This window comes from Phalacrocorax aristotelis, chromosome 2 (genome assembly GCF_949628215.1).
Source record: "Phalacrocorax aristotelis chromosome 2, bGulAri2.1, whole genome shotgun sequence".
In the NCBI taxonomy this organism is placed as follows: domain Eukaryota; kingdom Metazoa; phylum Chordata; class Aves; order Suliformes; family Phalacrocoracidae; genus Phalacrocorax; species Phalacrocorax aristotelis.
Window position 1 is genome coordinate 61672728 of NC_134277.1, and position 26518 is coordinate 61699245.

Genomic DNA, 26518 nt, shown 5'->3' on the forward strand with positions numbered 1-26518 from the left:
TCCATTATCCAAAATACCTGTCTACTCTCCAGAGATCAAAAGTTCTTCTGGAGTAAATTAACATCACTAGAACTGATCCAGCTTACAATAGTGGACAATCTGGTTACACATTTCTGTTGGACGGAGCTTAATCTGGCTGTGTATTTATTCAGCTCAAGACCAGAAGTTCTGCTTCTGAGATTCCAGTTTGGAAAATTCTAAGTGAGCCCAAGAGCAGCAGTAGGTGCTAATTCATTCTGCTTATCCATATTTCATGACAGAGAAGTAAAATGGGGAGGGTTGGGCAGATCTGGGGCTAACCTTATATGAACAGGAAAAACTAATAGTTCTTTTTTTTCTGTCTTCAGGTGACAGAAGAAGTTCAGCGGATATTAAAAAGGTGCAGTTATGAATTTGTGTGCAGGGGTAAAGTCAGTGTAAAGGGAAAAGGTGAAATGTTGACCTATTTCCTGGAAGGAAAGGCTGATGGAAATAATTCACAAACACGGTCTTTAAATTTAGAGCGGAAAATGTACCCTTATGGGAGAGCAAACATTCAAACAAAACTGGGCACCAGCTGTCTGTCGGTATCCTCAGTTGCTAGCTTTACTGTAAAAGCTGGGCTTGGAGCAGGTCAAGCATCTGCCACTCACACAAATCAAACACTGCATTATCTTCCTTCTGTGCCAGCTGTGAAGGAGGCATAAAGCAAAGGAGATTTGGTTATGCCATTTGCAATGGTTACCTAAATTTTTACCAAGAGATCAGAGGTCATAGGCCATGGCATTAACCAAGGACCACTACAACCCAACCAAAGAGAACCTGGGGACTCTGTAACGAACTCTTGGGATGGAACATTTAAGGGCTAGCAATTCTGTTAGGAAAAGTCAAAACCTGGTTTTCTGGAAATGAGGAATATTTTCTTGGCATTTTTAAAGGGTAAATGAAAACAAAATGAGATGAACATGCAACCAATTATTTGTGTGTGTGTGTGTGTGTGTATGTTTTAATCTATATATGCACATATACAAAGTCCTGTGTAGACTTAATAGAGATTTATAGTGATAAACACAAAAATATGTATTTATTTACACATCTGCCTGCAATGACATAGAAAAGAGATTTCTCTTTCTGTCATAACCAGCATTGTTGGGTCTAGGATTAGAAAAGCTTCATTTAACTGTGGAGCTTGGGTCAGCTGGAGAATCTCCAGGGCTATAGCAAGAGTTAGAGAAACTGTACTCCCAGTGCATGAGTTAAAGCAATGAGAACAGTGTTCATTGTGTTGTCAATGGCAGATTTACGAAGGCTGGATTCAGCTAATTGCTAAATTTTATGTATTTTCTAAAATTCTCCTTGCATGCTCCAAAAACTTAAAAAAAAATCTGATTCAAACCATAATACTAGTTTATGAAGTAGATAAATCACAGAGCTTAAACATTTGAAAGAAGAACAACATATATTCTTTCCATTAAAAAAGAAAAAAGGTGGGTAGAGTTTAGAAGTTGCTGCCTCTTCACAGGTCATTTGACTCCATGCAAGACAGAGGAGCACCCTGCAAGCACAGCAATATGCTTATGCAATATAGAAACATTCCTTTATGTACAGTGCTGATTTTATTGAAGAGCAGAAGGATGATATTATTTCAGGCTTTTACAAACAGCACAGGTCCTGTGACCTGGTTCCAGGATTTAGCTTTACCTTTCTAAACAGCTGAAAGAATAGTCCTGTACTGGTGACAAACATGCTGTTGCTAGCTTTGTGACATTTTATGTTTGCCAAGATAGTCTCACATCTTAACTGATTTTTAAATTTATGCAACAGTTTTATTATATCTTGATTCTACCCAGGCTCACTCTTCAATGCTGTACAATTATAGTAAGCTATAATTCTGAGAAACAAGCACAGTCAAACTTTGCCCAAATGAGGAGCTCACTGGTAACCGTGCCAGGATAGTGAGGCCTGCTCTTAGTCTGCATAAAAGGGAACATATTTTGACTGCTTTTTCCTTTAATGCAGCCCACATCCTATTGTTCATGGTTTTGTCTTGAAATGCTGATCTGGATGTGAAATGAGGAGTGGGGGAAAGGGGGGTTGGAGGTCATCCTTCTGAGTGACGTGCTCCATGGGCAGGTGCCATACTGTCCTGATGGGAATGCACAAGCTAACCATCTTCACTGCTTTCCAGAGGAGAAGCAAAACTTTAGTTTGTCTAAAAACATATAAAACTTTCTTTTAACAAAAAAAAAAAAAAAACAAAAAAAAAAACCAACAACAACAACAACAAAAACACAACAAATAAACCCACCCAAGGCTGCAGAAGTTGTCCAGATTGTACAGTAGGAAACTTGCATGTACTAGATGTCACATTTCCTTTTGGTAGGCCTATTTTATTACTGATTTCAGTGGAAAGAAGATTCTGAGCGATTCTCCTGCAATCAGCATTTGCTTTGGAGCAGTCACTGTTTGTGTTAAAAGTATATGGACAAATACTGTGTCAACAGAGGAAAATGGTTAGAGAAATGCTGCAGGATTTTGTGTTCTCCATGTAGCCATATCGGTCTGCTGTGGGATTCCAGTGGTTTTTAGCAGGGTTTTAAATTATTTTTTATGTACCCTGTCAGCTAGGTGCTTCATTAAAAAGCTAGCAAAATCAGTGTTGTGATTAAAGTGACTATAAAAAACTGAGAACTTCTTCCTAATTGTACAAGGTGTATGCACCCTGACTGATCTGTGGAAACTCACTGCCTTTATCTCCCTAGCAGCTATCCAGTTCATATGTATTCTTCTAGAATAATTTAATTCTGGTTTTGAGGCATTCAAAACCATTTAAATAAACACATGTTGAGAATACAGATTTAAAAGAACAAATATTTACATAATTAAACTGCATAAGTGGTATCCATGTAAAGCACACCACCTATTTATGTTTTCTAATGGGTTTGTAAGAACTAAACCATCACACAGGTAAGTTAAATATTTAACCAAAATGGAAAGCATTATGTGCAATAGCATTAATCACTCAGTTCCACTCACAAAGAGAGCAAGTTACACAATTTCTGAATCAGTGAATTTGATATCATTTCACCAATAGTAATAAAGAGTTATTTTTACTTGTACTGTTATTAAAATCATCTTTAGATCCTAGCAGTAGATCTGGTAGCACGTGAACACATAGACCAAATACAGCCATTGGTCCACTCCAAAAGCTTACAATTTAATTATTAATTACTTTTTTTAATAGGTCCAAGATATAGGCCTATTGCCATTGGTTTTTTTATCACCACTAAATGGACAGTGAGCAGAAATGAATTGTCTCCTCTGCTAATATTTTCGGGACTGTTCTCATTCACAGACTCATTCCCAGCCTAGTCCTGGAGTAATGTCAGTGGAATATAACTCAGCAAAGTAGATTTGGATTAGCCATTTCAATATTTTAAAAGGTTAGCAGGTGCTAGTAGAATTACTGCAAAGTTTTTTTAAGCCTGATTCTCCTCTCCAACAGTCAAACGAGGCACCTGACTTCTGTAAGAATGTTTTCCATGTTGAATGGAGAGGACAAGACAGGCACGGTCCATCTATTAGCTTCTTACTTGTCCCTTTTGCAGGAGGTCTGTGCCTCTGGAGCAGGTTGAGAGGACCAGGATGGCTTCTTGGTGCTGCAGCCAGTCCAATGTGCATGTGCTAGCTTACAGCACCAAAGATGGTGTATTTGGAGTCAGTTTTCAGACTTCATTTGAGTCCTACTGTTAACATATTTTGTATTTTTGTTGTGGCTGTTGTTGCTGGTTTTACTGTGGGGAGAACTATATTTTTCTATGTAGTCCTGGACTGAGCAGTACGGAATCATTAAGAAAGTTCAGCCAAAGCACAGATTAGTCAAAAGCCAGACGAAAATGATAGGCAGTGTTCAGCAACCATTCCAACACCAAAAACTAAATGCGTGTCGAAATCATGATATAATGAAGCTGTTCTCTTTCCTTTATGCTTTTTCTCCCTATTCATATTATTTTCCCCATTTTCCTTTTCTGTGTACGTTGTTTTATTTCAGCTCGCGTGTGATAGTTTTGAATGACAGATTTAATCTCTCTGCTCTTCTGCGTTCTTTCATATGTTCAGTAAGTTTTACACATGGAAAGAGGTAGTAGTTAATACTTCTGATAACCCCACAAATGTACATTTTCTGTCAAATTAAAGAAGCTTGCCGTCAAATTTTATTGGCAGTTGGCCGAAGACAATATGTGGCCCACTCCAATATCCCTGAAAATCACCAGAAGGATTTCCTTGGATTTCTGTGGAATTTGGGTTGTGTCCACCTTAATGCATGCAGTTGTATTTCCTATCTTGCTTTTATTTATTTTCTGGTCAAGCTCTGTAACTTTTGCCTGGGTGACCTTTGCTGGGTGGCCCCAGCAAGGAGTCAGTTCTGCCCCACAGTACCCAAAAGTCCCTCACATTTAACCAAGGATACTAACTTGTCGCATTGTGGGCAGAATAGCCTCCTATTCTTCTGTTCACTGTTTTGTGCAACTGTTAGCTCAAAACAATTAACAGATATGAGCCCTACAACAAAGAGATGCCAGTTTGGCATGTCGATGTCTGTCAACAGCAAGCAGAATATTTCACATCAGTTTGCACATTTTCTCTTTCAGATAATAGTAATAATCAAAGACTTTCATTCTTTATATAAGGAGATAAGTATCAGAGTTCCTCAGATTTCACTGTCTTGGAAGCTAATTTCAAAGTGTTCTTATGCTACATTTATCTTTAAATGATTCTTTAATTATTATTATTCTCTGCTGAAATTACAAACTGGCATTCAGTTGTATTACTGGCTAGATATTTCCAAACATTGTCATTGCATTGACTAGAAAGCTATTTAATCCAGCCTGTAGAACGCATTGTTTTTTGTAGCTGATTCCCATTGTGGCAAGTCATACTACCTTGTCTTCACCTAAACACACGCAAATTCTCCCTTGCTTTCTGTAGGTGAGACTGAGAGCTAAAAGCTTCAGCTCCTTAGGGCTGAGTCTGCATCCCTTATGTACCAACAAGGCCTGCAGAAATCACCAGGAGTTCAGCATGCTTATGGTGGTCAGGAATTGAGCTTCTGTAGGCCAAGGTCTGCTGTGGGTTACAGCAATATCTCGCATCGGTACTGAACTGAGTATTTTACAACACTGTAACAAAGAGTAGGTCATGCGCCTAAATCTCTTTCACACTTTTGCCTATTATTTATGTGTAAGGCAAAAGAAAGTACTTGGGAGTCACTGTTTGAAGGGAAACAGTACATGACCTGTGCCATTCAGTGCTTTGAGGAGTCTGAACACATTAGTAAGTAGTGTGAATCATTTTCCTGGGTTGAATTCCTCCTTGTAGCAGAAACAAAGTGTTTTCTTTACATCAGCAAGCCCAGATTCTGTATGTGTTCTGCCCAGGCAGGAGGATGATTTAGCCATAATGTTCTTTCAAGTTAGAGTTTTGTATTACAGTGAAAACCAACATTTTTTAATTTGTGATAAACCTGTATTATAATGCCTTATTTATTTTTAATCTTGTACAGTGTTACAAAACAACAGAAAATATTGGCCTTTCATGTACTATTCACTTTAAAAAATGAATTGTATTATGAAATTTTGTAAATAGTTTTAGCTCAGACAGGTAATTGCATGTACACTTGTATAAAAAGAGGCAAAAAGGCACACTTTTAACAAATGTTAATGGTTTTTGTAAGAGACATTTTACATGTGCATGGAGATTACAAATCCTTTGGAAATGGATGTCCTTTTGCTTTTCCTTGCAATCTATTGCATGCCACTCATGCCTGACTTCAGTAAAACAAAACAAAACAGTAAGTTTTCCTAAATGTTTTTGGCATATCACTTTTAGCACAGAGTTAAATCCACTAGTTGCATGTGCGTTCAGCAAAGCAAACTCAAAATGCAAACAGCAAATAAAGAAGAAAAAGAATTTAATGATTGTGATCTGCCAACCTCAGTGTTCCAAGATCCATAATACAGTATATGAAAAGTGTTATCAATATCTATGCTGTCTTCATATGGTACCTTCTGGTCATTAGAAGCAATAAACTCTACTTACTGTAATATAAAAAGCAAGCAGATATTCTAGTTCATAATGGTGTAATATCTGACATTCAGTGGGTATTCTCTGATACTGGATTTGATGTAGTATTGTTGTCAAGAAGGACCAAGTGTCAAATCCATCATTGCTGTATGCAGGTGCAACACTATGGAAGGTAAAGGAGGTGAATCTGGCCCATTGATGTTACCCAGAGTATATTTCTAATGTGGTAAGTTATTGTATGTGAAAAGTACACAATGCAAATAGATTGTTTTCCTAGATACATACATACATAGGTATGTATATATGTATGTATATATATATAAAAAAAGTAATTTTGCTGCCTTATTTTTGTTAGCTTTTTGACTCTTTTTCCAAGTTTTCTATTGCTAAGCAGAAAGTATTTAACTGAACTGGGTTCACTGGGTTCTCTGGCTTTGAGCCATCTGGGTCCTGTGCTGACACTTGTCCTTCTCCCACTAAAGCCATAAAGCCATGCTTCCAGGAATGCCCCCCTTAGGCATCACAGCCTAACCCAAGCTTGAGGCCCATGTCAGTTGGTGACATAGGAATAAGAAATCACTATCCAAGCCTGTAGCTGATTTTTCACATATTGCTGCTGGACAAGACTTTAAATTCTGGAGGTATTTTGCGTACATAATTTTTAAAGTTGACATATCTATGTCACTACAGCTTGGGACTACTTCTCAAATTACCTGTATATTTGCTGTATGATAAATGAGGAGTATTGTAGGAGCATAACACTGAGGTTGGTGGCAGAGGAAAAAGGGTGTGGACTGTGAATACTTTCTACTATGGATTAATAAGGACTTCCTGTATTTTATGGATTTGAGTTAGTTTTATAATACAACTTAGAAATCCATTCATTCATTTGTTTAATCAGGTGACTGTGGGGTTAAGTAAGCAGTACAGCTTCTGCAAGTACTTCTGTCATCATAAATGAAGATGTAGATTCATACAACATATCCCAGTTGCTTGCCTACAAGAACCACTGCTTTGTACTGATGATTGGCTTCATACAGCAGTTAAGGGTTTCTAACAGTCATAAACTAACTCATCTCAAATTCAGTGGGTTTTACAACTGTATGGCATAGTTGTTGTGACTAATGACAATCATCTGGACTCTGCTTCTCTACCCCAACCCTGTTTGATTGGCTTTTTCCAGACTTCTGCATAGCCTTTTCTTAGCTCTTTGTTCCTTTTAATCCCATCTCTCACTGAATTTTCAGGCCAAATATAAATCATGATTAAATATGTAAATGTAAATAAATGGGGAAAAGTACATATAAGGGGCAGCTGCCTGTTGCTCTTTAATTCTCTTCAAAGTGTCATATGGCTTGGGTGGCCCTGTGTGACTTATAATCTGATCAGCACAAGGACCAAAACAGGAAAAGAAAAACAAAGCACAACGTTAACAAGAGTACAAAATAGAAAAAAGAAAAGAAGCCTGTGAGATAGCAGTTGCTGAAAGGAAAAGGTGAAAAGTCAGTACTCCTTCTGAAGTCAGTGGTAAAGGTCTCAGTGACATGGGACAGGTCTTGAGTATCTGAGCTGTCAGAGTACTCAACCAGATTCCTACTGCAACAAAAATAAGGCTTGTGTTTAACTGCACAGCCAGATCCATTTCTGAGGTTTTGTGTCTGTTCACATTCACAAGAGTGTTCAAGATCTCCTGGTGAACTGCTTTCAGAATTTCAGAAGGAATTATTAGAAATGGTTGCAGGTTGTCACCTTCAATGTGTATTTTCTGACCATGAGGAAGCACCTTGAAATTTGAATTAGCATTGGTTAATGTACATAGCCTATGTGCTGAAAGGACTTGGTTTTTCTTGTGCCTTACTGCATGCTGGAGGATCTTCTTTTTTATATTAGGATCCCCATTTTATGCCTTCTGTGGCATCAGACATGCATAAAACTGCATAAACCTGAAGAAACAAACAGTGTTGCATCACTGCGAAGCGTTTTTACCACTTCCTTTCCTACTTTGGTTTACTACCAGCACAGCCATGTGGGTGCAAGGAGTGATCCAAGTGTTTATGGAAGGAGGCCACACACAGATATATGTGGGTCCAAGATAAGAACAAAATTCCTAGAAAGCTCAGCACTCACAGTGAGCTGAGTTCTGCAGAAAATCTGTCCAGATAGTTTGGAGCTTCTCTGAAAAAAGCTGGCTGCCTTCCTCTTCAGAACAGGCTTACACAAAACATTGATTAAAAATATCCAGAACACTTACCTACAGCTTGTAACTGCACTGCCACATTTGCTAGACATAGGTTAGACTGCTGGGGGTAAAACAGCTAACAGTTCTCGTCATGGGCAAGGCTAAGGTGTGCTTTAATTACTGCAGTTGTGCACACTATCATGTCTTACTTTCAAGTGCCTGACCTGCTGCTTTGATCTTAGACCTGTCAATAGTGGTATCAGTTATGAAAAATTTGAGCTGGCATATTGAAGTTAGGTGATTTCTCATGTCTTTCTGCCTTAGTGTTCATGGGTGTAAAGGTTGTCTGCTCTTATATTTCAAATGCCATTCAAGTGATATATCAAGAATTTTCAATGAAATGTAAATGAAAATTAATTACCTGTGCCATCACAAAATTGCTTCATGATAATTACATTTTTAAATTGTTACAGTAGAAATCCTTCACTTAGAATTCCTGGGTTTTTTACAGTAACATTACTAGGGTTCAGTGAAGAAAAAAGAAGTGATTGGGTAACTTGCTCCCATTTGCAATTGTTTGCACAAATTTGGACTTAGACAAAGCAAATGGAGAGTTTCTCTTCTGCGTCCAAGAAGCTGATTATTACACAAAGGTAGCTTGGAAAATGTTACAGAATACAACATGAATGAAAGTATTGCTTTCAGAGTTACTTGTCTAAAAACCAGAGTCCAAGAGCAGTTACCGTTTCTAGTGTAATTTAACCTGATACAGAGAATTCTAGAGCAGTGATATTATTTTCAGTGAAATTCTGACAGAAGTTAAAAACCTCCACTTGGAGGTTCTTTTTACATAATATACTCATGTGTAGATTTGTCTGTGTACAGCAGTTTGTACCCAGAATGTGGATAATGGTGCAAAACAGTAGTAATATGCACATTTCATAGTTTCAAGCAGATTCAGCCAAATTTGACCCATCTCTTAAAATCCCTGCCACTGAAATTTGTGCTGCAACTCACATCTGTCTGAATTTTATTCTGCTGACTAGTTCATGTACTTTCTGCTGTCAGGAGGTTGATTTTTGCCCTTCTGGTATGTGTCCATAGGTTCTGCTTGGAAATGAGATGTTAAGTGTTTCTCTGATCTGTTAATTGAAAAGATTTGAAAGTATGAGATACCTTCTTTTTATATTGAAATGTTCAGCAGCCTAAGGTAGGAAGCATAAAACCCACATGGATCATGTGTTCTACAATCAAAATTCATCTGCTTATACATGATAGCACAGTGTCCATTGTAGGTTTTTCCATAATTTTAAGCATCCTAGAAATATTTAAATGTAATAAATGCCATAGCACTAAGAGGAAAATGAGCTAGGCATGCCTGCCTGCCTCATAAAACCACATAGTTCTTCTTTGGAAGTAAGAATGTGACCTGCAGCTCTTAATGCTTCTTAAGAAATTGGTGCCCCTGCTGCCCTTAACTCTCCTTCAGTTGTTGAGTACTATCATATTTTTGTTGCAGGAGGCTACTGTAAACTTAGGCCTGCTTACCATCTCTTTCTGTAGGTTCTCCATCACATGATTATCAAACTCTTCTTTTTCAAAAAGAAAATATATATTCAAAAAGCAGATTTTTTTCATATAATGTGTGTTTAGGGGGAAATAAATAGCTTTGACGTAATCTGGTTAGGAAGCAGTACACATGACAGCAAACCTGAAAGGGCAAATAAACATACCCTGTGGTGGGAGTCCAGGCACCAGCAGCTGGCAGCAAGCTGGGCAGTGAGGCTTAATCCTACCAGCTGCAGGCAGAGCAGCATCTCTGCTCGTGTCCCCAGAGAAAAGACACAGGAAAGCAAGAGTGGGGTAGCCTAATTCATGTTCCCTAGCAGTTTAGTAAACACGTGCAATCCAGTTCCAAGGGAAATCATGTTGTCTATGCCTGGATGACACACTATTAAAAAAGAAGAGCAAGGAAAGATACAGTCTTGGGGTTTCATAAGGCTGGTTGAATTGAAGTATTCAGTAAGAAGACCATGCAGGAGGAATCTTATCAGCTGCTTAACCTGCAGATGTTTGCAGCAAATTCTGCATTGCTTCCAAACTAACTTGAATAGACTGCTTAGACTTTGAAAAAAAACCCCAGTATTTGCATTAAGTAGAGATACTCCATTCCTCACAGAGAAAACCAAATATATTCTTCTCTCTATTTAATTGGCATACAGCTTCCCAGCAGACCTTTTAGTCTGATTTGCAGCCCAATAAACTTAATGGAAATATTAACTTCAATGATTGTTGAAGGTCTGTTCCTCTCCCACTAATGTCAAATGGAGCGTTGCCAGTGGCTTCAAAGGGACCAGGAGGAGGCCTACTGTATCACGATAGAAACATCTACATGGGTAAATAAAATTAATAGTCCTAACTTTAAGGAATGAACTAGTAAGTCAAAGTGTCGTTTTTCCAGCTATTGTAGCCCACTGAACCTATAAATAATTTTTATCTCTATATAGCTGTACACTATATATATATATATGTATGTATATACATATTACAATACAATAACTTAACACTGGGTAACTTCTAATGATAGATTTGCATTGATAATACGGGTCTATTTTTATGTAAATAGAATATTGTAGAGTATCTTCCAGTCTTTTTCAGGATTGTTAAATTGAGAAGAGCAATTGAATATTTGTCCTATTTTTATGTTGAAAAGTGAATGGACTGAAATGTTAAATGTGAATGTAAATTTCTTATTGCAACTTTTATACTGAGTGTTTGCACTATTATAATTTCTGGAATCTACAAATAAAGGAAAAAATCTGCTTGAATAGACAGCTGTTTGGGATTGTTGTTTTGTTTTTTTTAAAATCAAGTTTCATTCATTATTCTATACCAAGCTGCCTTTCAGAGTCCAGCTATAGCTTCTCAGTTTTAAGGCTAAGAACGTGCATCTAGCAATCCTGCAATTTTACTTTCACAATTGTTCTGAACTAAAGAACCTTATGAGAACAACTCAGCTCCCTTGTGAGTTTTGTTGACTTTCTGCATTGACCACAGTGGAAGCCAGCTTGGGCCAAGTGCTCCATCCATTGTGCAAGCAGAGGAGAGTAAACATGTGCAAATACTGGCAAAATACTGGCCACATAAACCAGAAGATGGGGAGGGGAACTTTATCTCTCCCTTTACACAAGCCAGAAATAATTGGCCAGCTTGGGTCAAGTGTAGATCATGTAGGCAATTTATATTGTGCAACATACAAAACCAATCTAAGTGCAAAATTGCATAGGTTAACTTAAAATTTATTTGAAAATTGATACAAGTTATATCAGGTACTATATATCTCAAGAGACTCTGTAAGTTTGGGCACAGTACAAAAACAATTTATTGTACTGCTTCCAAATCACAGCGGCCTCCCATCTGGCCAGCTCAGAGCAAAAGCAGAGGTGCTTAGGTCCATCATGCCTGTCCTTGCAGATATGCCCTGAGATAACTTGGAAAGGCAGAGTCCCTTGTGATGGGAAACAGCCTGGGCTCAGATGCAAGGGCTTTTATTCCAAATGCTAGAATAAAGCTACCCAGCTGTTTCTCTTGCAGTTTAGAGAGCACAGTATGACTTGTACAGAATTATTGTGATGACACTGAGTGTGATGGAACTGTTCTTGGTTTGCCCTTACACCAGTGAGAAGAGGTGTTTGAGGTCTTATGTAGCCATTTTTTATTTTCTCCTTTCCATATGAAAGACAGTATCCCAGATCTTCCTAAGTGTCAACCAGAATATCTCCACTGAAGTCAAAAGGACATAAACTGAAAATCTGGCCTTCATCTTTCATTGGACCTATTCTGCCACATTGGTACTTTAAGTCTTTCTCTTAATTCTAAAGTGTGCAACCCTCCCTGTGTTGTTTTGGGGGATTTTATGTACATATAAATACACACAGAGCTATATATATTCGTATATAAAATATGTGCATACACACGCATATGTTAATGACAGAGTGTACAATCTGGATTAATGACCCAGGTCAGGTACTTGGAAACATTTTTCTGCCATGCCCCATTACACAGCTGAATCACTTCAGAGACATAATCACACAGTATGAGAATTTGTTTTGCTTAAACAATGAGGTAGTATCAACAGTAGGTTGCTTATATTCTCTGGTAACATTTTTGGACAAGAACACCAGTTCCAGTTGTGGGTGGTTTATGCTATAGAAATGCAGTCCCCAAATGAGAAATTCCAGAGACACTGCATTTCAATATCATGAACCACCCAGGACTGGAACTGGTGTTCTTGTCCAAAAATGTTACCAAAGGATATGGTCAATTTGAAATAGGGGGAAGGGGAGAACAGAAAATGAGAACATTGTGTACATTGTCCAAGCATTATTGGTGCATTGCCATTGTAGCTATGTCAAAGCCTTCCAGTTTTGCAGCCATTCCCTAGGGCAGCGTGTCACCTAATGCACTGTTTCTGCTGGCGGAACATGATGTTCAATGGAAGGAAACAATTACACAGGTACCAGTCATGGACCATGTTCTTGTTTGGGCTGTTCTGACAGAAAAACAGCCATAGCTGGAAAGTAAGCCATATAGTGGAAATTGTCTGTGACAATTCTGGCTCTCATTAAACCCACTGAACTATGGAGAGAGCATTTGAGGATGGGGATCTTGAGGTATAGCCAGGCTACTTAAGAGTCCTGATCTGATCCTAAACATCCAGTCCTGTGCAGATTATTTCTGCTATCAGTTGCAACAGTAGTTTGCATAGGTTTTCAGGCTCAAGGCTCAGAGAACAGAAACTGGCTTTTAACATTACGTTAATATGAGCCTCCCAGGCTTATGTTGTTTCTATACTTATAACCAGACATTGGTCCACTATTATTAGATTTAGCCTTAGCGAACTAGCAGTGAAGAAGTAGAAGGAGGTAGTGATGAAGAAGTAGTCATGATTATTGTGAATATTTACCTTTCCATTTACTAGGCATTGTCTGAAGATGCTAATGAGGGCTTTCATAGAGACAGTGTAATATATCAATTACTACACCACCACAGAGGAAGCAGATAGGCTTCTGTATCACAAATCTTCTGCTTCACTAAGTCAGTGGGACTCCAATGACTTCATTAGCATTCCCTCATCTCAGACTACCTGGGGATTTGTCTGCCCAGTTCTAATACAACAAGAAAGAGCCATTGATATTCATCTGGCCTGACCTCCTGCACAGGACTACACTCAGTCTGACCACGTTACTGCACTGCACAAACACAGCATTTTTTGTTTATTATTAGATGTAATAAAGTAAAGCAAATCCATCATTTTCTGGTCGCTGAGAGATTTGAAGTCAGACATTTGTTTGGCATTGGCCAAACTGTGCTCATACTGTTGCCAAAGGTCATGAAAGCACCACCGACTGTTTTCCCCCAAACTCTATAGTTACTGTGTATGTTTATTGAACTTTGGCAGTAATATTATGTGCTCCTCAGCAGCACTGCCAACAAAATTAGAAAGGAGCAGTCATATCAGAAAACACACAGCAAGTTACTGAGGAAAGGCCCAGTTGAATATTAACTCAGATTGACTTCTGGGGTGTAGAAACACGTAGAAAGTGTATAGGACACTGTCTAGTGAATAAACAACATGCAGATAGAACACATTGTGGCACTCTGGTAAGACTGAAGTGGATAGGCATATAATGAAGAGGAGTCATTGACGTAATTACAACGGCAGGTGGTGGCACATTGATTTTATCAAGGTCAGTGACCTCTACTGCTATTAAAGTGTACCTAGTTTCTTACTACTGAGGTAATTAGACTTTTAGAAGTTAAATATTGATCCTCCAGACCTTTGGATAAAAAAGATACTTTTATCAGTTTGTTATTCCCCACAATGGTTTTAGTGTGGCTACTTGTATATTATAACCTTGTTTAACCAATTTTCAATGCCTTAAGGTTTTATAATTGATCTTAAGATAGTAGCATCTTTAAATATGTACAGCTTAATCCTCCTCTTACATAGACACTGAGTACTGCATCTGAGGCCAGACCTGGTCCATGCTGAGGGAGGGTGTGGCACTGAACTTGTCTATAAGGGATAAAGGTGTGTTCATTAAGGATTTTATTTACTCAGTCCTAATGTTACATTAAAGGAGAAAAAAAATTGGCTGTTAGAACACTACTTTCAATTCCCTGCAATTGATGGACCGAGGTGAAAATTTTGTAACATCAACGTCTAAATTAAAATCATTTAAGAATATTTACAATGGTTCAGAGACAAAGAGCCAAGCCTCATTGTTCCTCAACTCTCACTGAAATGAATCATATGGAAGGTGACTTAGATATTTAAATAAGGGTTTGACTTTCTGAGCAGCTGTGAAACCTCATTAAGTATATCAAGATTGTAGTTTTGAGTGCGCAAAACCAGATTCAATGTCCAGCTGGACAGATCCAGTCACAGCAGAGGTATACTACCCAAAATCCTTAGAAATACATAACCTGAAGCACACATCATGACTCAGTGTATTACCGGTACAGAGCCATCTTGATAGCTCATGAAACGCTCAAACCATCTGTTCAGGATTCACTAAAGCCTTCCTCTCAAGCTGCTTATGAGATGCTCCTATGATAGGATTTGGAATGAGAATTGTATCACACTTAGGTCTGTTCTTGGACGCTGTAGCCAAAGACCTTGCCTCTGGCCAGAAAAAAAGGTCGTTGCCATACTGAAAAATGGGATGTTCCAGTAGTTGCAAAGGTAGCACTTCCACACTACCGCCATAAATAATGCCATATTTTTCTCCAATAATCAGAATTCAGCAGAATTCTACCAACTATGGGGAAAGTCTTCCAGAAGGCGAAAACTTTAAAGTTGCTAGTGAGCAAGTTCATAAATATATGTAAGTAATTTTCAGGCACTGAAAATTACTGTTTAACAGACCACAAAGGATTCACATAGCCCTTGGTTTCTGAAGGTTTCAGCAAAGGTTTTGCTGGTGAAAGAGCTGGAAGGCATGTCCTCTGAGGAGCAGATAATGACTTTGGGTTTGTCTAGTTTGGAGAGAAGGAGGCTGAGGGGTGACCTCATGGCTCTCTACAGCTTCCTGAGGAGGGTAAGTGGAGAGGGAACTGTTGATTTCTTCTTCATGGGATCCAGTGCCAGGACATGTGGGAATGGTTCAAAGCTTCATCTGTCAGGGGAGGTTTAGACTGGACATCAGGAAGCATTTTTTTACCAAGACAGTAGTCAAACTGGAACAGGCTTCCTAGAGAGGTGGTTGATGCCCCAGGCCTGTCAGTGTTTAAGAGACATTTGAACAATGCCCCTAATAACATGCTTTAACTTTTGGTCAGCCCTGAAGTGGTCAGGCAGCTGGACTCAATGATTATTGTAAGTCCCTTCCAACTGATAAAAGCTATTCTATTCTATTCTATTCTATTCTATTCTATTCTATTCTATTCTATTCTATTCTATTCAAGTGCCTTCAGAACAAATATACAAAATTACTATCCCCCCTACCACAAACCTCAGAATTTTCAGTAGTGCCCAGGCATTTAATTCCTACTGAAGCAAGTGGAAATAAAGTGCTAAGGTGCTTTTGAAAAGTTCCACTGGGTTTCTCTGTGCAGCTTTATGTACCTAAAGAGGCGAAGACCACAGGAAGTGTTGGACTGTTTCTATTTCAATGTCTGTGGCTGCCCAAGGAGCTTGTGATTCAGTGGGACAGAGGTTCTGCTCATTTTGCATGCCCCACTGTACCATAATGCTGGAAATACACTGGAAAGACACAGTGCTGGAAAGGGAGACACTGCATCTGCAGAGGTTAGTTCACGATGATGCTCTCTGCTGCTTTCAGCCTTCATGTCAACAAATGAGATGTTCCAATGTTGTTTTCACTGAGTTCAGCCTGATCAGCAGTCTTAGAGCACTCCTCTTTAACTTTCCTATACAGAAAATTCAGAAACAGGAAGAATAGATTATGGAAATTTGAATCAGATTTGCATTTTAATGGGGTTTCATCCATAAACAACTCATAACGTGGGCCTAAGTCTTCTAAATCATCTAGGAAATACAGTTTAACTTCCTTTCTTTTTTTATTTTTATCTTTGTCTTGCCCAGTCCTTTAATCTTTCTTCTAATTTATTCTTTCCACATGGCTTTAAATTTAGAAAAGCATCTTCATCTTTTTGTTCATTTCTTCTTCTTTTTATCCTCCTTTTACTCCCCACCACAATTTGTATGCTTTTTCTGGCTCTTTCTTCTTCCTTCCAGTTCTCCAAACAATGGAGAACCCCACCATGGGTCATCAGAGTAGAGTGCTGAGCTCCACTTACCAACTTCTACTGCTTATTATGTACTTCCTTGTGGAATCACCCTCTGCACCAAAAAACATAAGACTAGTCACAAGATGAGACAGAAGGCCTGATAGTGTTCTGCCCAGGAAAGATAGCACCTATCTCCTAACTGTTTGGACACTTTTGCAAGATTTTTGACTTTGTAAACTAGAATTATATATCCAATTCAAAATAATATGTTAGGGAAGCATATGAGCTAAGGGCTGGTTCAGCATCCGAGTTCCCTTCGGGAAAACAGTTTGGCAATATCATCAGAGTGGGCAATGAACAAATTAACAGAGCAGCAATTGAAGAAGTGTAGTCTTTCAGATTAGACCAGAACACTAAGGGAAAAGGGTGTCCCTTTATGCTCCTATATGTATGTTATTCCTTTGAAATCTGAGAAATAATTCCAGTTTCATCCTCTTCCAGATGAGGCCTCCTCAAACTCACACATCTCTGAAGTGAATTCATGCATTTCAACTGGAATGAAAGGGTTGAAATTTGAACAAAACACTGTGCTGTTTTTTTTTTCCCCACTTTTGTTGGTTTTGGAAGTAAAAATATTAAGAATTAATGTTTCCTACGGGGGAATGCAGTAAAAACGTTTAAATAATTTCTTATGTGGGTTTCGTATTTTTGGAACAAATTTAGAAAGGGAGATGAAGTTATCTCCTAAAATGAGATCAACAAAAGAATCTTTCAAGCCATAAACATAAAGCAGTGGGAGGTTTGATATAATATATACAGAGGTGCCTAATAATATTGCTAGAATTGTGTGCCATCTTGCATCAGACAGCAAAAGAAAGGAGGGTGTGTAAACATAGACCAAACAGCTGGATCCAGACCTATGGAGTAATTACTCCAAAATATTAGGTAGACAATGCTGAGGAGGAAGACGGTCATACCAAGGAATGTAATTTCAGTAAAGGAATGGTTCATAATGAATAGGTGTGAGTGCAGGACACAGTATGTGTCATATGAAAGCTGCAAGAAGACTTCAAGATGCCACTCATGCCAGAGCTTGGGTGTTTCATGTCCAGCCTACAGATACACTGAGGCCAAGGTAATATCATCATTGCAGCTGATCTGCTGAGGTCTGCATGCTTGCATTAATTTTGGACTCTTTTCTGTCTGATCTCTGCATAGTTATGTCCTTTCTGTTCTCTATAACATCCTGCCACCACTTCATAAAAAGCTGAATCTTTAGGACATAAAAGAAACCATGGCTAACAGTAAGAACAACGTGCAAATCTCCTAATTTATATCCTGAGAACTTCTGAGCAAAGAACTAGAGGAAATGGCAAGTAATGGCTTTGCAGGAAAGGGAAAGGTTATGAAAGGTTATTTTTTAAGAGGTTTGTAGGAAAAGGCTATGGAAGGTAAGCATACAGATGAGGTAGCTACAGACAGCACTGGTGGATTGTAAGGTGCCATGAAAAGGATACACTAGAAAGTGAGGGCAAGCATGGCAAGGAGGGCAAAGCAGAAGCTGGAAGCCAAGGCCAGGAGTTTTTTAAGGGGTCCAGTGAAATGATGTCAAATTTGCTCAGACCCACCAAAGAGCTTCTCGGGCAGGCTTATGCTGCACAACATTGTTTGCATCACTGCCTCGCTGGGAGAGGCAATATTATGTCCCACTGACACAGCAAGAGAGTGCAAACATTGAAACATTATGCCAAGACATGACTCTCCACTCTGTGCTATATAAGGAACTGGCTTGCCAAGCTCTGCAAGGTACAGTATGGCTGACCTGGTGGGTTTGCTCACCAAGCCACAAGGCCACTAGTTTGAAAACCAACTACTAATATTCAAAATGAGGTAAGGGTTGGTCTAGCTTCTTCTATGTTTATAAAGGACTGAGACCTTTTTTTTTTGTCCAACCACAAATATCTTAAAATAGGTTTTGTTTACTTTTCAAAATATTCCTGTAGGAACCTCTCCTGGGAGTTTAGGAAATAAATAGCTTATCCTGGACAGACTATTTATTTCCAGGATGTTTACTTGTGCAATTCATGTGATTGTAAAGTGTCTCCATTTCTCAAGCTCTCTTTTAGTTCCTTAGGGGCACATAATTTAAACCTAGCAACTTTCCCCATATACTGACAGACTGTTATTCCTAAATATTGAACTGGTAACTCCAATTGTCTATTCATAGTGCAATTATTAATGCAGCAAGAGAGGGTGGTTTATGATTGGGTTGAAATGCCCAGACTCCCTGGAACAACAAGTTCAAATGCTGGCAAGATCAGCCCTTCACCCCTCTTCTGTGCTAGATGCACTCTACAACCCAAGGTCACCCGCATAAAGCCCTGAAATTAGGTCTGTCTGATCAGCTTAGATTGTAAAGGTCCACAGGTCACACTTTGTTAAAAGGGGCTACCCCAATATTTGTGCACATGCTCCCTCATACCTGTGCTTGCTCTACAGTTTTGTGGCTGTAAACTGCCATCCACCACAGAGCTGACTTGCAATTCAGCATGGCTGGTACAGTCCAGCTGCTTTTCCCTGGCATTAAAGATTATGGTTCTCCACCTGAACCATACCATTTTAGATCAATGCAATTATCATCTAAGAGCTGACACTTTGAAACCACTTGTTTCAAGATAAAATGCTAGCATTTCCACAGTTGTTAGCAGTAAACACTGTGAAATTCAGACTGTCGCAAAATAATCTTCAGTTTACTCTCACTGCCCATTTTCCTAAAAGAAGAGCTTTTTAATGGCAGATTTAACATTCATTTTCTCATTTATATTTTGGGCAAGAGAAGCAGTGAGAAAATAACTGCATCAACATACATCCTCACTGTGCCTTAAGCAGCCATTTGAAGCCAATTAACCACAAGATGTATTTTAGTGATTTAAATAGGCAGCAAGCAGCAGAGATTAAAAAGCAATAAACATAGCACATAGATAAGTTGCCTAGTCCATTTTCCTATGACTAATTAGTCCTAGATTTCTATTTAGTAGTTTATGCAGTTACCAGCACTGCTGAAACTCCTAAAAAATGTTAAATGTGTGATTTAGGGAGTCTCTGCAGCAAAGGATGTTGGGATGCTAGCAGGGCTATAAGAAGTGAAGTAGCAGCTGATGACAGAGCACCTGAGAAGCTGTGAAAGAAATCAGTGGGAAATGTGGTAGGTCTGGTAAGGTTGTTTTCTTTTTATCGAAGTTGATGCAAGATATATTCTCCATGGTAGACTCTGACATTCTTAAATGGTTTATCTCTGTTGTTTTTAGAATTCTCTCCTCCTTTATCTGTGGTGGTGCTACTAAAACAACTGAACAGAAAAAATTTTGTTGCTTGTATATATGTAACTCTAAAGCACAGAAAAGTGTGAAAGAAAAAAGATTTTGTTGTTTTTCTCAGAAGCTTTGGTTGAAAACATTCTTTAAGAACTAACGTCAAATAAAAAGTATTGTTCAATTGACTACCTAAATTTTAATGGGTAACAGCAAGCCATCAAAGTAGGTAGCTGAGGATGGGCTTGTGGGGGTGGTTGTAAACTCTTTATTCCCCCTCTAAGTTTAATCATGCAGGTTTACTGCCGGTAAGCTTCTGTGATAAAGACTAAGGGAAGTCAATTGAGTTGAACAGAAAAGGAAAAAAGGCAGTGTCTGTAGGCTGAGTACTGTGTATAGTGTATCATACAAGATAGTGTTGTTAAGGAGTGAGAAGAGTATCCAAATAAAAGTGATAACGGGGTTTGGGGTTTATGCCCCGTCCCCACCCCTTTCTAAGGGGGAGTGGGGTGCGGGTCCACAAAACACCTGACTTGCTGTATTGAAGGGTCATTGCTCTACCCCTTGTCTCCTGTTCTGTAGAAACACAAAGTGCACCCTACACAGGTGCAAAACATTGACAAGGAATGGAGATCTGATGTCTTTTTACTTCAGTAAACATACTTCCCTGTCCTTCTGTGTCCCTCTTCATCATTGTGTTCCCTACACACAGACAGCCTTGCTGAGGCCTTTGATTTATAGGGCCTAGAATACAGGCACTTAAAATGTATTTTCTCCTTGATGAGTGTCATGCAATCAACCTGTGTGAAATAACTGAACTGCCTCATGAAAGCAAAGAGTTCAACAGTTACTAGAAGTACTTAACTGCTCATATAATTAAGATATTTATCTTAAATATATCTTAAGCTGGATATATTTATCTTAGGATTCTCCACGTGTAAGAAGACAAGTTCTTTTTTGTTGGGGTTTGGCAAGTGGTTATGGGGAATGTTTGCCATTGTTGTAAATTCATTTGAAAACAGATTTGTGCAGAACATAGTTATTTTGGGATCAAAGTAAGCCAAATGTCAGATTAGTGACCACCTATCTTCTAACGTCTGTTCTCAACACAGCTCTTCCAAACCCTTGAAGAACATTGATCTATAAAAGGGATAAATTCCATGTGAAGGCAGAATGCAGACACAAAAATAGGAACACCTTGGATTTGTTTTTGCAGCAGCTGAACACCTTACGGGGCATCTCTCATTATGAGAGCAGTGACACAATTTTCTCTTCTTTTTTTCTTAAGACAATAAATCTGACTTCAAGATGTCAGAGGAAGAAGATTCTTTTCTGAATGTTAAAAGATCCCTGAAAAAGAGAATGGTGAAACACAGTACTCCAGTGGACTCGATGCTTTCAAGAACAATGACATCTCTTACAGATCTGACAAATCAGTCAATCAAGGACCAAGATACCAGTAAGAGAGTTTATGGATCTCCAGTGCCAAAATCAAATCGAAGTAGATCATTAGCTCAAGTGTCATTAGTAGGTGTTGAAGCATATATCCCTCATATTTCCCCAAAAAGGCTTTCAACGGTGTTTGACTCACAAGAATTAAACAAAGAGATAAGCCAAAGCTCTCGGGTTGTATTTTCTAGAAGAAGACTTTCCACAGTGTTGGCCTCTGGAGAATCAAATGAAGAGCCAAGTGACAAAGTTGACCCAAACATGGAAACTGAAGCTTCTACCAAAGCATCTGAGGAGGCTGCAGTAACTCCCAAGAGTGGACCCTCATGGCTTGTTACTGGAATACCAGGGATAAAAGACCTCCCAATAGTAAAACCAAGAAAGAAGAAAATTTATAAAGCTCTTGTGGTAATTGCTTACCCTTAGTTATGAAATACCTAAGCTATTCAATTTCCTATTAATGCTGAATATAAACAGATTGTTGTGGTAATATGGGAATATTTTAGTTACAGAACATGTCCACAACTTTACCACTGAGAATGTATATTTATGAATTGGGTCATAATCTGCTAGACTCTGTGGTGTCATTCCTAATCACAGACTGGATGGGATGCAGTCTTCCAAACCAGCGCTTGTCTCAGCTTATGAACTTGCGTGACTAGTTGTGTACACTAGTACAAAAGTACCCTTTTAAATATATCTTTCTTTAGGAGAAACCTAAGAATGGGAAGAAATCAGTGATCTAAATTCTCAGGTTTCTTAATGTTGGCAAGTAAACTAAAACTGGAGAAACAAATAATCTACTACCTTCTTTGTTTAATCCAAATCATAGTACTTTTTAAAAATGCTAGTCATTGCAAATGGGGTTTTGCATGCAGTACTTCAATTAGTGTACAGTTTTCTGAGGAAAGCTTAGGTTAATGGACCTTATGCAGGTCTGTCTTTGTTCTGGGGAGCTCAAGAACTCAATTTCCTAGAACTTTGATTATTGGCAAGGGCCATGTGGAAAGCCCATAGAAAGGTAAGGGAGGCAGCAGAGTTAGACTCTGAAGGCTGTCATGTCAGTGCAAAGCCATAAAATACTTTTCTAATTTGGTTTTTCCTCTGTACCATATTGTTAAAGGGTGTGTTAGAAACTCAGGAAAACTTGCTCGCTCTGAGACTAAAGGCCTCTTAACTTAAAACAAATGGAAAACTTCAGCCAAAATCCAGTTAGGTTCATAATGTCTTTCTCTATGTTGTTTGGTGTGTTGTTCTTTTTTGTTTTATTATTTTTTTTAAAGCAGGTGATATCTGAATGGATCAGGTTGACTAAATAATATTTTCTTTTCTATAACAGAGAAAGAAACAAAGAGAATGGGTGCTTCGTCAGCTTAAAAACATTGAGGAAGCAACTGAACATGAACTGACAATTGAAGAAGCTTGATTGAATTACCTATGAAACTAGTACTATCCCATCCTTCCTGTGGGAATAGCTGGTTTCAATAAATCACACACCTGACTATAGTGCCTGTTAGACTTCCTCTTTCCTTCCAAAATTTTCTTTCTTTGTTGTTTGTTTGTTTTGCGACTCTCTTTGCCTCTAAAATCTAACAGGAGTTGAGTACAAATTAAGAAGTTCCTCTGCATGACAGCCAATGTTAATTTATAATGGCTGAAGGCCTGGAACAAAGGAGGGAGAACTTTATATAAGAATCATTCCTCACCCTGCCACAGCTCTTTCTGACTGTACTTCTTTGTGTAGTGTTCAAATCTGGTAAGGTTGCTGATGTTCCTTAAGTGACAAAGTCTTGGTGGCCATATAGAGTGCAATCATGGTTAGCCAAAGGAGAATCCCCTCATCTAAAGAGTAATCAAAACTGATGCAATCAGGAATGTTTTTTACTGCTAGCTGGGGAGATAAGGAAATAGTGAGAGGCACAAAGGAGGGAAGTTAGCCTCTAGGGATTACTAATTACAGTTTGTTTTGAAGTTTTGATTCAAAATTAGTTTACCCCAGCCCTGGATTGTAGATGCATCTCACTGTTGCATTGGAGGTCCTTAATGCTCAGCTGTGTGTGTTGGGGGGGTATGGGTTTTCTGTTTTTCTCTAGAGCTGCTGCATGTGGGGAAGAAGGGTGTCTCCCTGACAACTGTATTGGAAAAATGGCAATTTAGCTCACAGCAGCTCTTTCTAAAGCACCAATCAAGAAGTGATGCAAAAAGCATAATGCTCATGTTAGTTCCTACTGCTGTCTGTTATTTAATCTTTAGGCAGATTTTAACACTTCTAAGTGACCTATGGGGCATCAGCAGTAGGGACCCAGTCCAGATTTACCATGTGTACACACATATTGCTGTACTTGTGTGGCTCTAGCACAAACACTTTCCTGGCTATACTGATTTTGTCAGTCCAGTCCCAGGCACTACCTAATTATCCCAAAAGAGGAGAGGTATTGTTCAAATGAAGCTGCAAACTAAGGACAGAGGCAAAGGAAGATTTTGCATTTCCTTCTCACACATTGAAACATGTAATATCTCATGTCTAAGATGGCAGATAAGCAGAAGCATGGCTTAAGCCAACATTATGAGCCAGGCTAACCAATAGCAGCTGTGTTATGCTCAAAAATGCAAGAGTGGAGTTGTGCTTTTACAACCTCTCTGAGGATTTAAAAGGAATTAGGATGTTTTTGTTAATGATTCCTGAAGTGAAACTCTTCAGTTTCTCAGAACAGCCTTGTCCGCAGACCTGGCTTTCTGTGGTAGCCAGGCAGTGGCGTGACATTGCCCCTCAGGTCACTAGCCAAGGCAGGCTCACTTGGTTTGAAGTTTAGTTAATATTCTGGTATTTGTGTGTGTTATCCAGGCTGCTTGTCTGGCCTCCACAGGTTCCTCTGGCAACCTGGGAGCTCCTGGCTGGTGTAGATCCTGAGCTGCTTTCGAGATAAAATAGGCATAGTTGCAGATGTGCTGCTATTCCCCTTGAGCTTGCAGGCATTTCATCAGCCTCTATGATTTGTGCCAGGGGCTGAACTAAGATCAGGCAAGTGCAAGGTTAGCGTAAAACCCTCCTTTACCCTTGGGACAAGCACAGATTAGTCCAGTCACATGACCCAATGCTTAATCCAAATGACCCAGTTCTGTCTCTTGTTTATTTGTACCTTCCCAGATAGCCAGTTCCACTTTTTCCTTCTTCAGGCTTCTCATCGTGGTCTCAGAAAGTCTTGATGCTGTTTCTGCTTTTCTCTCTCCCAATCACCTCTCAAAGTCACTCTTGGCTCCTGAGCCAATCCAGTTCCTTGGTCTTTAAATGTCTCCATCTAATTTATTCTCCAGTCTGGCCTCTAGTGGCTTCCTTCATTATAAGATATAGAAGTCATCTGTCTTCCAAGCCTGCTTTTCACTGCTGGATTCTTTGCCCATCTGATAGTTATTCTGATACCCTCCAGTACCTGATGTCAGTCTTCTGCCAAAACTCAGACTCAGCTGCCATACCCCTAAGTGCCTTTTTCTAGCTAGGCTGACCCCCTGTATGATGCTAGGCGAAGTAGAAAGGTCATTAAAGGCCAATTGGACCAAGTTCCATCCCTTAGCAGGCTAGGGTTGTAGTTGCTGGGAAAGTCTTTCTCAGGCCCTGCTTTGGGCTACAACAAATGCAAGAGGAATCCAGGGAATATGGCTGCTTAACATCTACAAAGTCTGAGTTTGCGCCAACTTCAGTGCAAAATTTTCTAAGATTCAGAACACAGTAAATGCTGGGAAAGTTTTCCAGAAAACAAGGCTACTGCCTTGCCAAATTCATGGAACTAGTTGGTGCCAATAAAATCCCAGAGACTTTCCTCAGTGGAGGGAAAGAAATTGCCCAGAATTGACTTTGACTGGATCTTTGCAAGTTCTGAAGCTGTATCAGGCAGACAGATGACACTGGGGCTTTCAGGATTTTGGAATCCACTTCTATTTCCTCTCTTTGGAATGTTTAAAAAGAAATACAAAAGACTGTATAGCATTTATCTTGCAGTGAGTTAGGTCCTCATGAATTTGAAAAAGTCACAATATTGCTTTGATAGCCTTTCATGAGAAAATATTAATAAAATTTATTGGTACTTCAGGCATTTTCTGAAAGGTGTCTGATACTCTACATCAACAGTATTATTGTTAATTATAGGTTAGAATACGAAGGGACTTCAACTAGGCCTATATAGTACTATACTACATGTTATTCCCTAGTGAAAGAAAGGCTTGTCTCTAATTTTTAAAAGCTACAATGTTAGAGAATATGGATCTACATATATCAAACTACACATGTAAAACTGCACTACTATTGTTGTACTTTACATATAAGTATATCCATTGGGGCAAAATGAAATAAAAACCAACCAAACCTAGTATTTCTTTTGTTTACAGGGTTTGCATTTTCTTTTGTTTCTCCAGTAGGTTCCCAAGACTGCTGCAGTTTAACGTTTAAGTTTAATGATACAGCTAGTTTTCTGTTCTAGGATACACATATACTTTAAAAAGAATAGGCTTTGTAAAAGGCACTAGCAGTAAGCAGTTTCAGTGCTGTTTAATGTTCATCCTCTAGTGGTAACAATGGTGAATTACTGTTTGGTTAGCAACTCTCTTCATGTGCAAAGTTCCTTTATGCATATTTATATTGCAATGCCACCACAACGTAACAAAAAAAAAAAAAAACAAAAAACCAAAACCAAAACCAAAAAACCCCAACAACTTAAAGGAAGCCATAGAGTCCAATCCCTCAAAAATAGGCCCCTCTAATTATTACTGACCTTAAGTATGGGTTGCAGGTGCTGAGGCTGGAAAAGATTAGGGACTACAGACACCAGATTCTTATGAGAAGGTAACCCCCAAGGCATCATGTTTTGTAAAATAAAATGCCCTTTTTCTGCATGGATGAATGTGAATCAGAGTTGCAACAGGTTGTTGAGCCTTGCATTTGTCCTGGCTTTCAAATGCAACACTGAATATGTTTGTAAGTTCAGAACAGCCTTCCCACTGAGGGTGTTCTTTTAGGGCAGTATTTTTCCTTTAGAAGCTAAGCTATGACCTTGACCTAGGGAACTGTTTTCAGTACACTTGCCTCTGAACGGATATTATGCAATCTACCTGCTGATGGTGACTAAGCATGATGTTGGATGGAGAAGAACAAAAACACTACCAAGAACAGAGGGAAGACACAGAAATGTCTTCACCCTGGATTTATGAGCTCAGCCTTGTTCCCACTGAAGCAATGGTAACACTCCTGCTGACAGAGCTGGGAGCG

General features: G+C 38.9%; 2 protein-coding genes across 4 annotated transcripts in view; both read left to right on the forward strand.

The window, feature by feature from the left end:
- ADCY1 (adenylate cyclase 1) overlaps window positions 1-11067 on the forward strand; it is a 177081-nt gene extending 166014 nt beyond the window's left edge. Inside the window, exon 20 of the mRNA XM_075083782.1 lies at window positions 348-11067. Within this exon, the coding sequence (XP_074939883.1) occupies window positions 348-686 (339 nt within the window). The 3' untranslated portion in view covers window positions 687-11067. The remainder of the gene's footprint in view (window positions 1-347) is intronic.
- A 2830-nt stretch (window positions 11068-13897) lies between these two features.
- CCDC201 (coiled-coil domain containing 201) lies at window positions 13898-26128 on the forward strand. Of its 3 annotated transcripts, none has more exons than XM_075086139.1 (3): window positions 13898-13992; window positions 20922-21666; window positions 22598-26128. In XM_075086139.1, exons 2-3 carry the CDS (start codon window positions 21118-21120, stop codon window positions 22682-22684), a joined length of 636 nt encoding a protein of 211 aa, XP_074942240.1. In that variant the 5' UTR covers window positions 13898-13992; window positions 20922-21117; the 3' UTR covers window positions 22685-26128. The 3 variants fall into 3 exon arrangements, with proteins under 3 accessions (XP_074942240.1, XP_074942242.1, XP_074942243.1); XM_075086141.1 differs by having other exon boundaries at window positions 21098-21666; XM_075086142.1 differs by lacking the exon at window positions 13898-13992 and adding an exon at window positions 19656-19703.
- Window positions 26129-26518: the final 390 nt, after the last annotated feature.

Coding starts and splice junctions, on each gene's coding strand:
- CCDC201 (XM_075086139.1), top strand. CDS start 21,118: ATGTCAGAGGAAGAAGATTCTTTTCTGAATGTTAAAAGATCCCTGAAA. Junction 21,667..22,597: donor AAATTTATAAAGCTCTTGTG/GTAATTGCTTAC, acceptor TTTCTATAACAG/AGAAAGAAACAAAGAGAATG.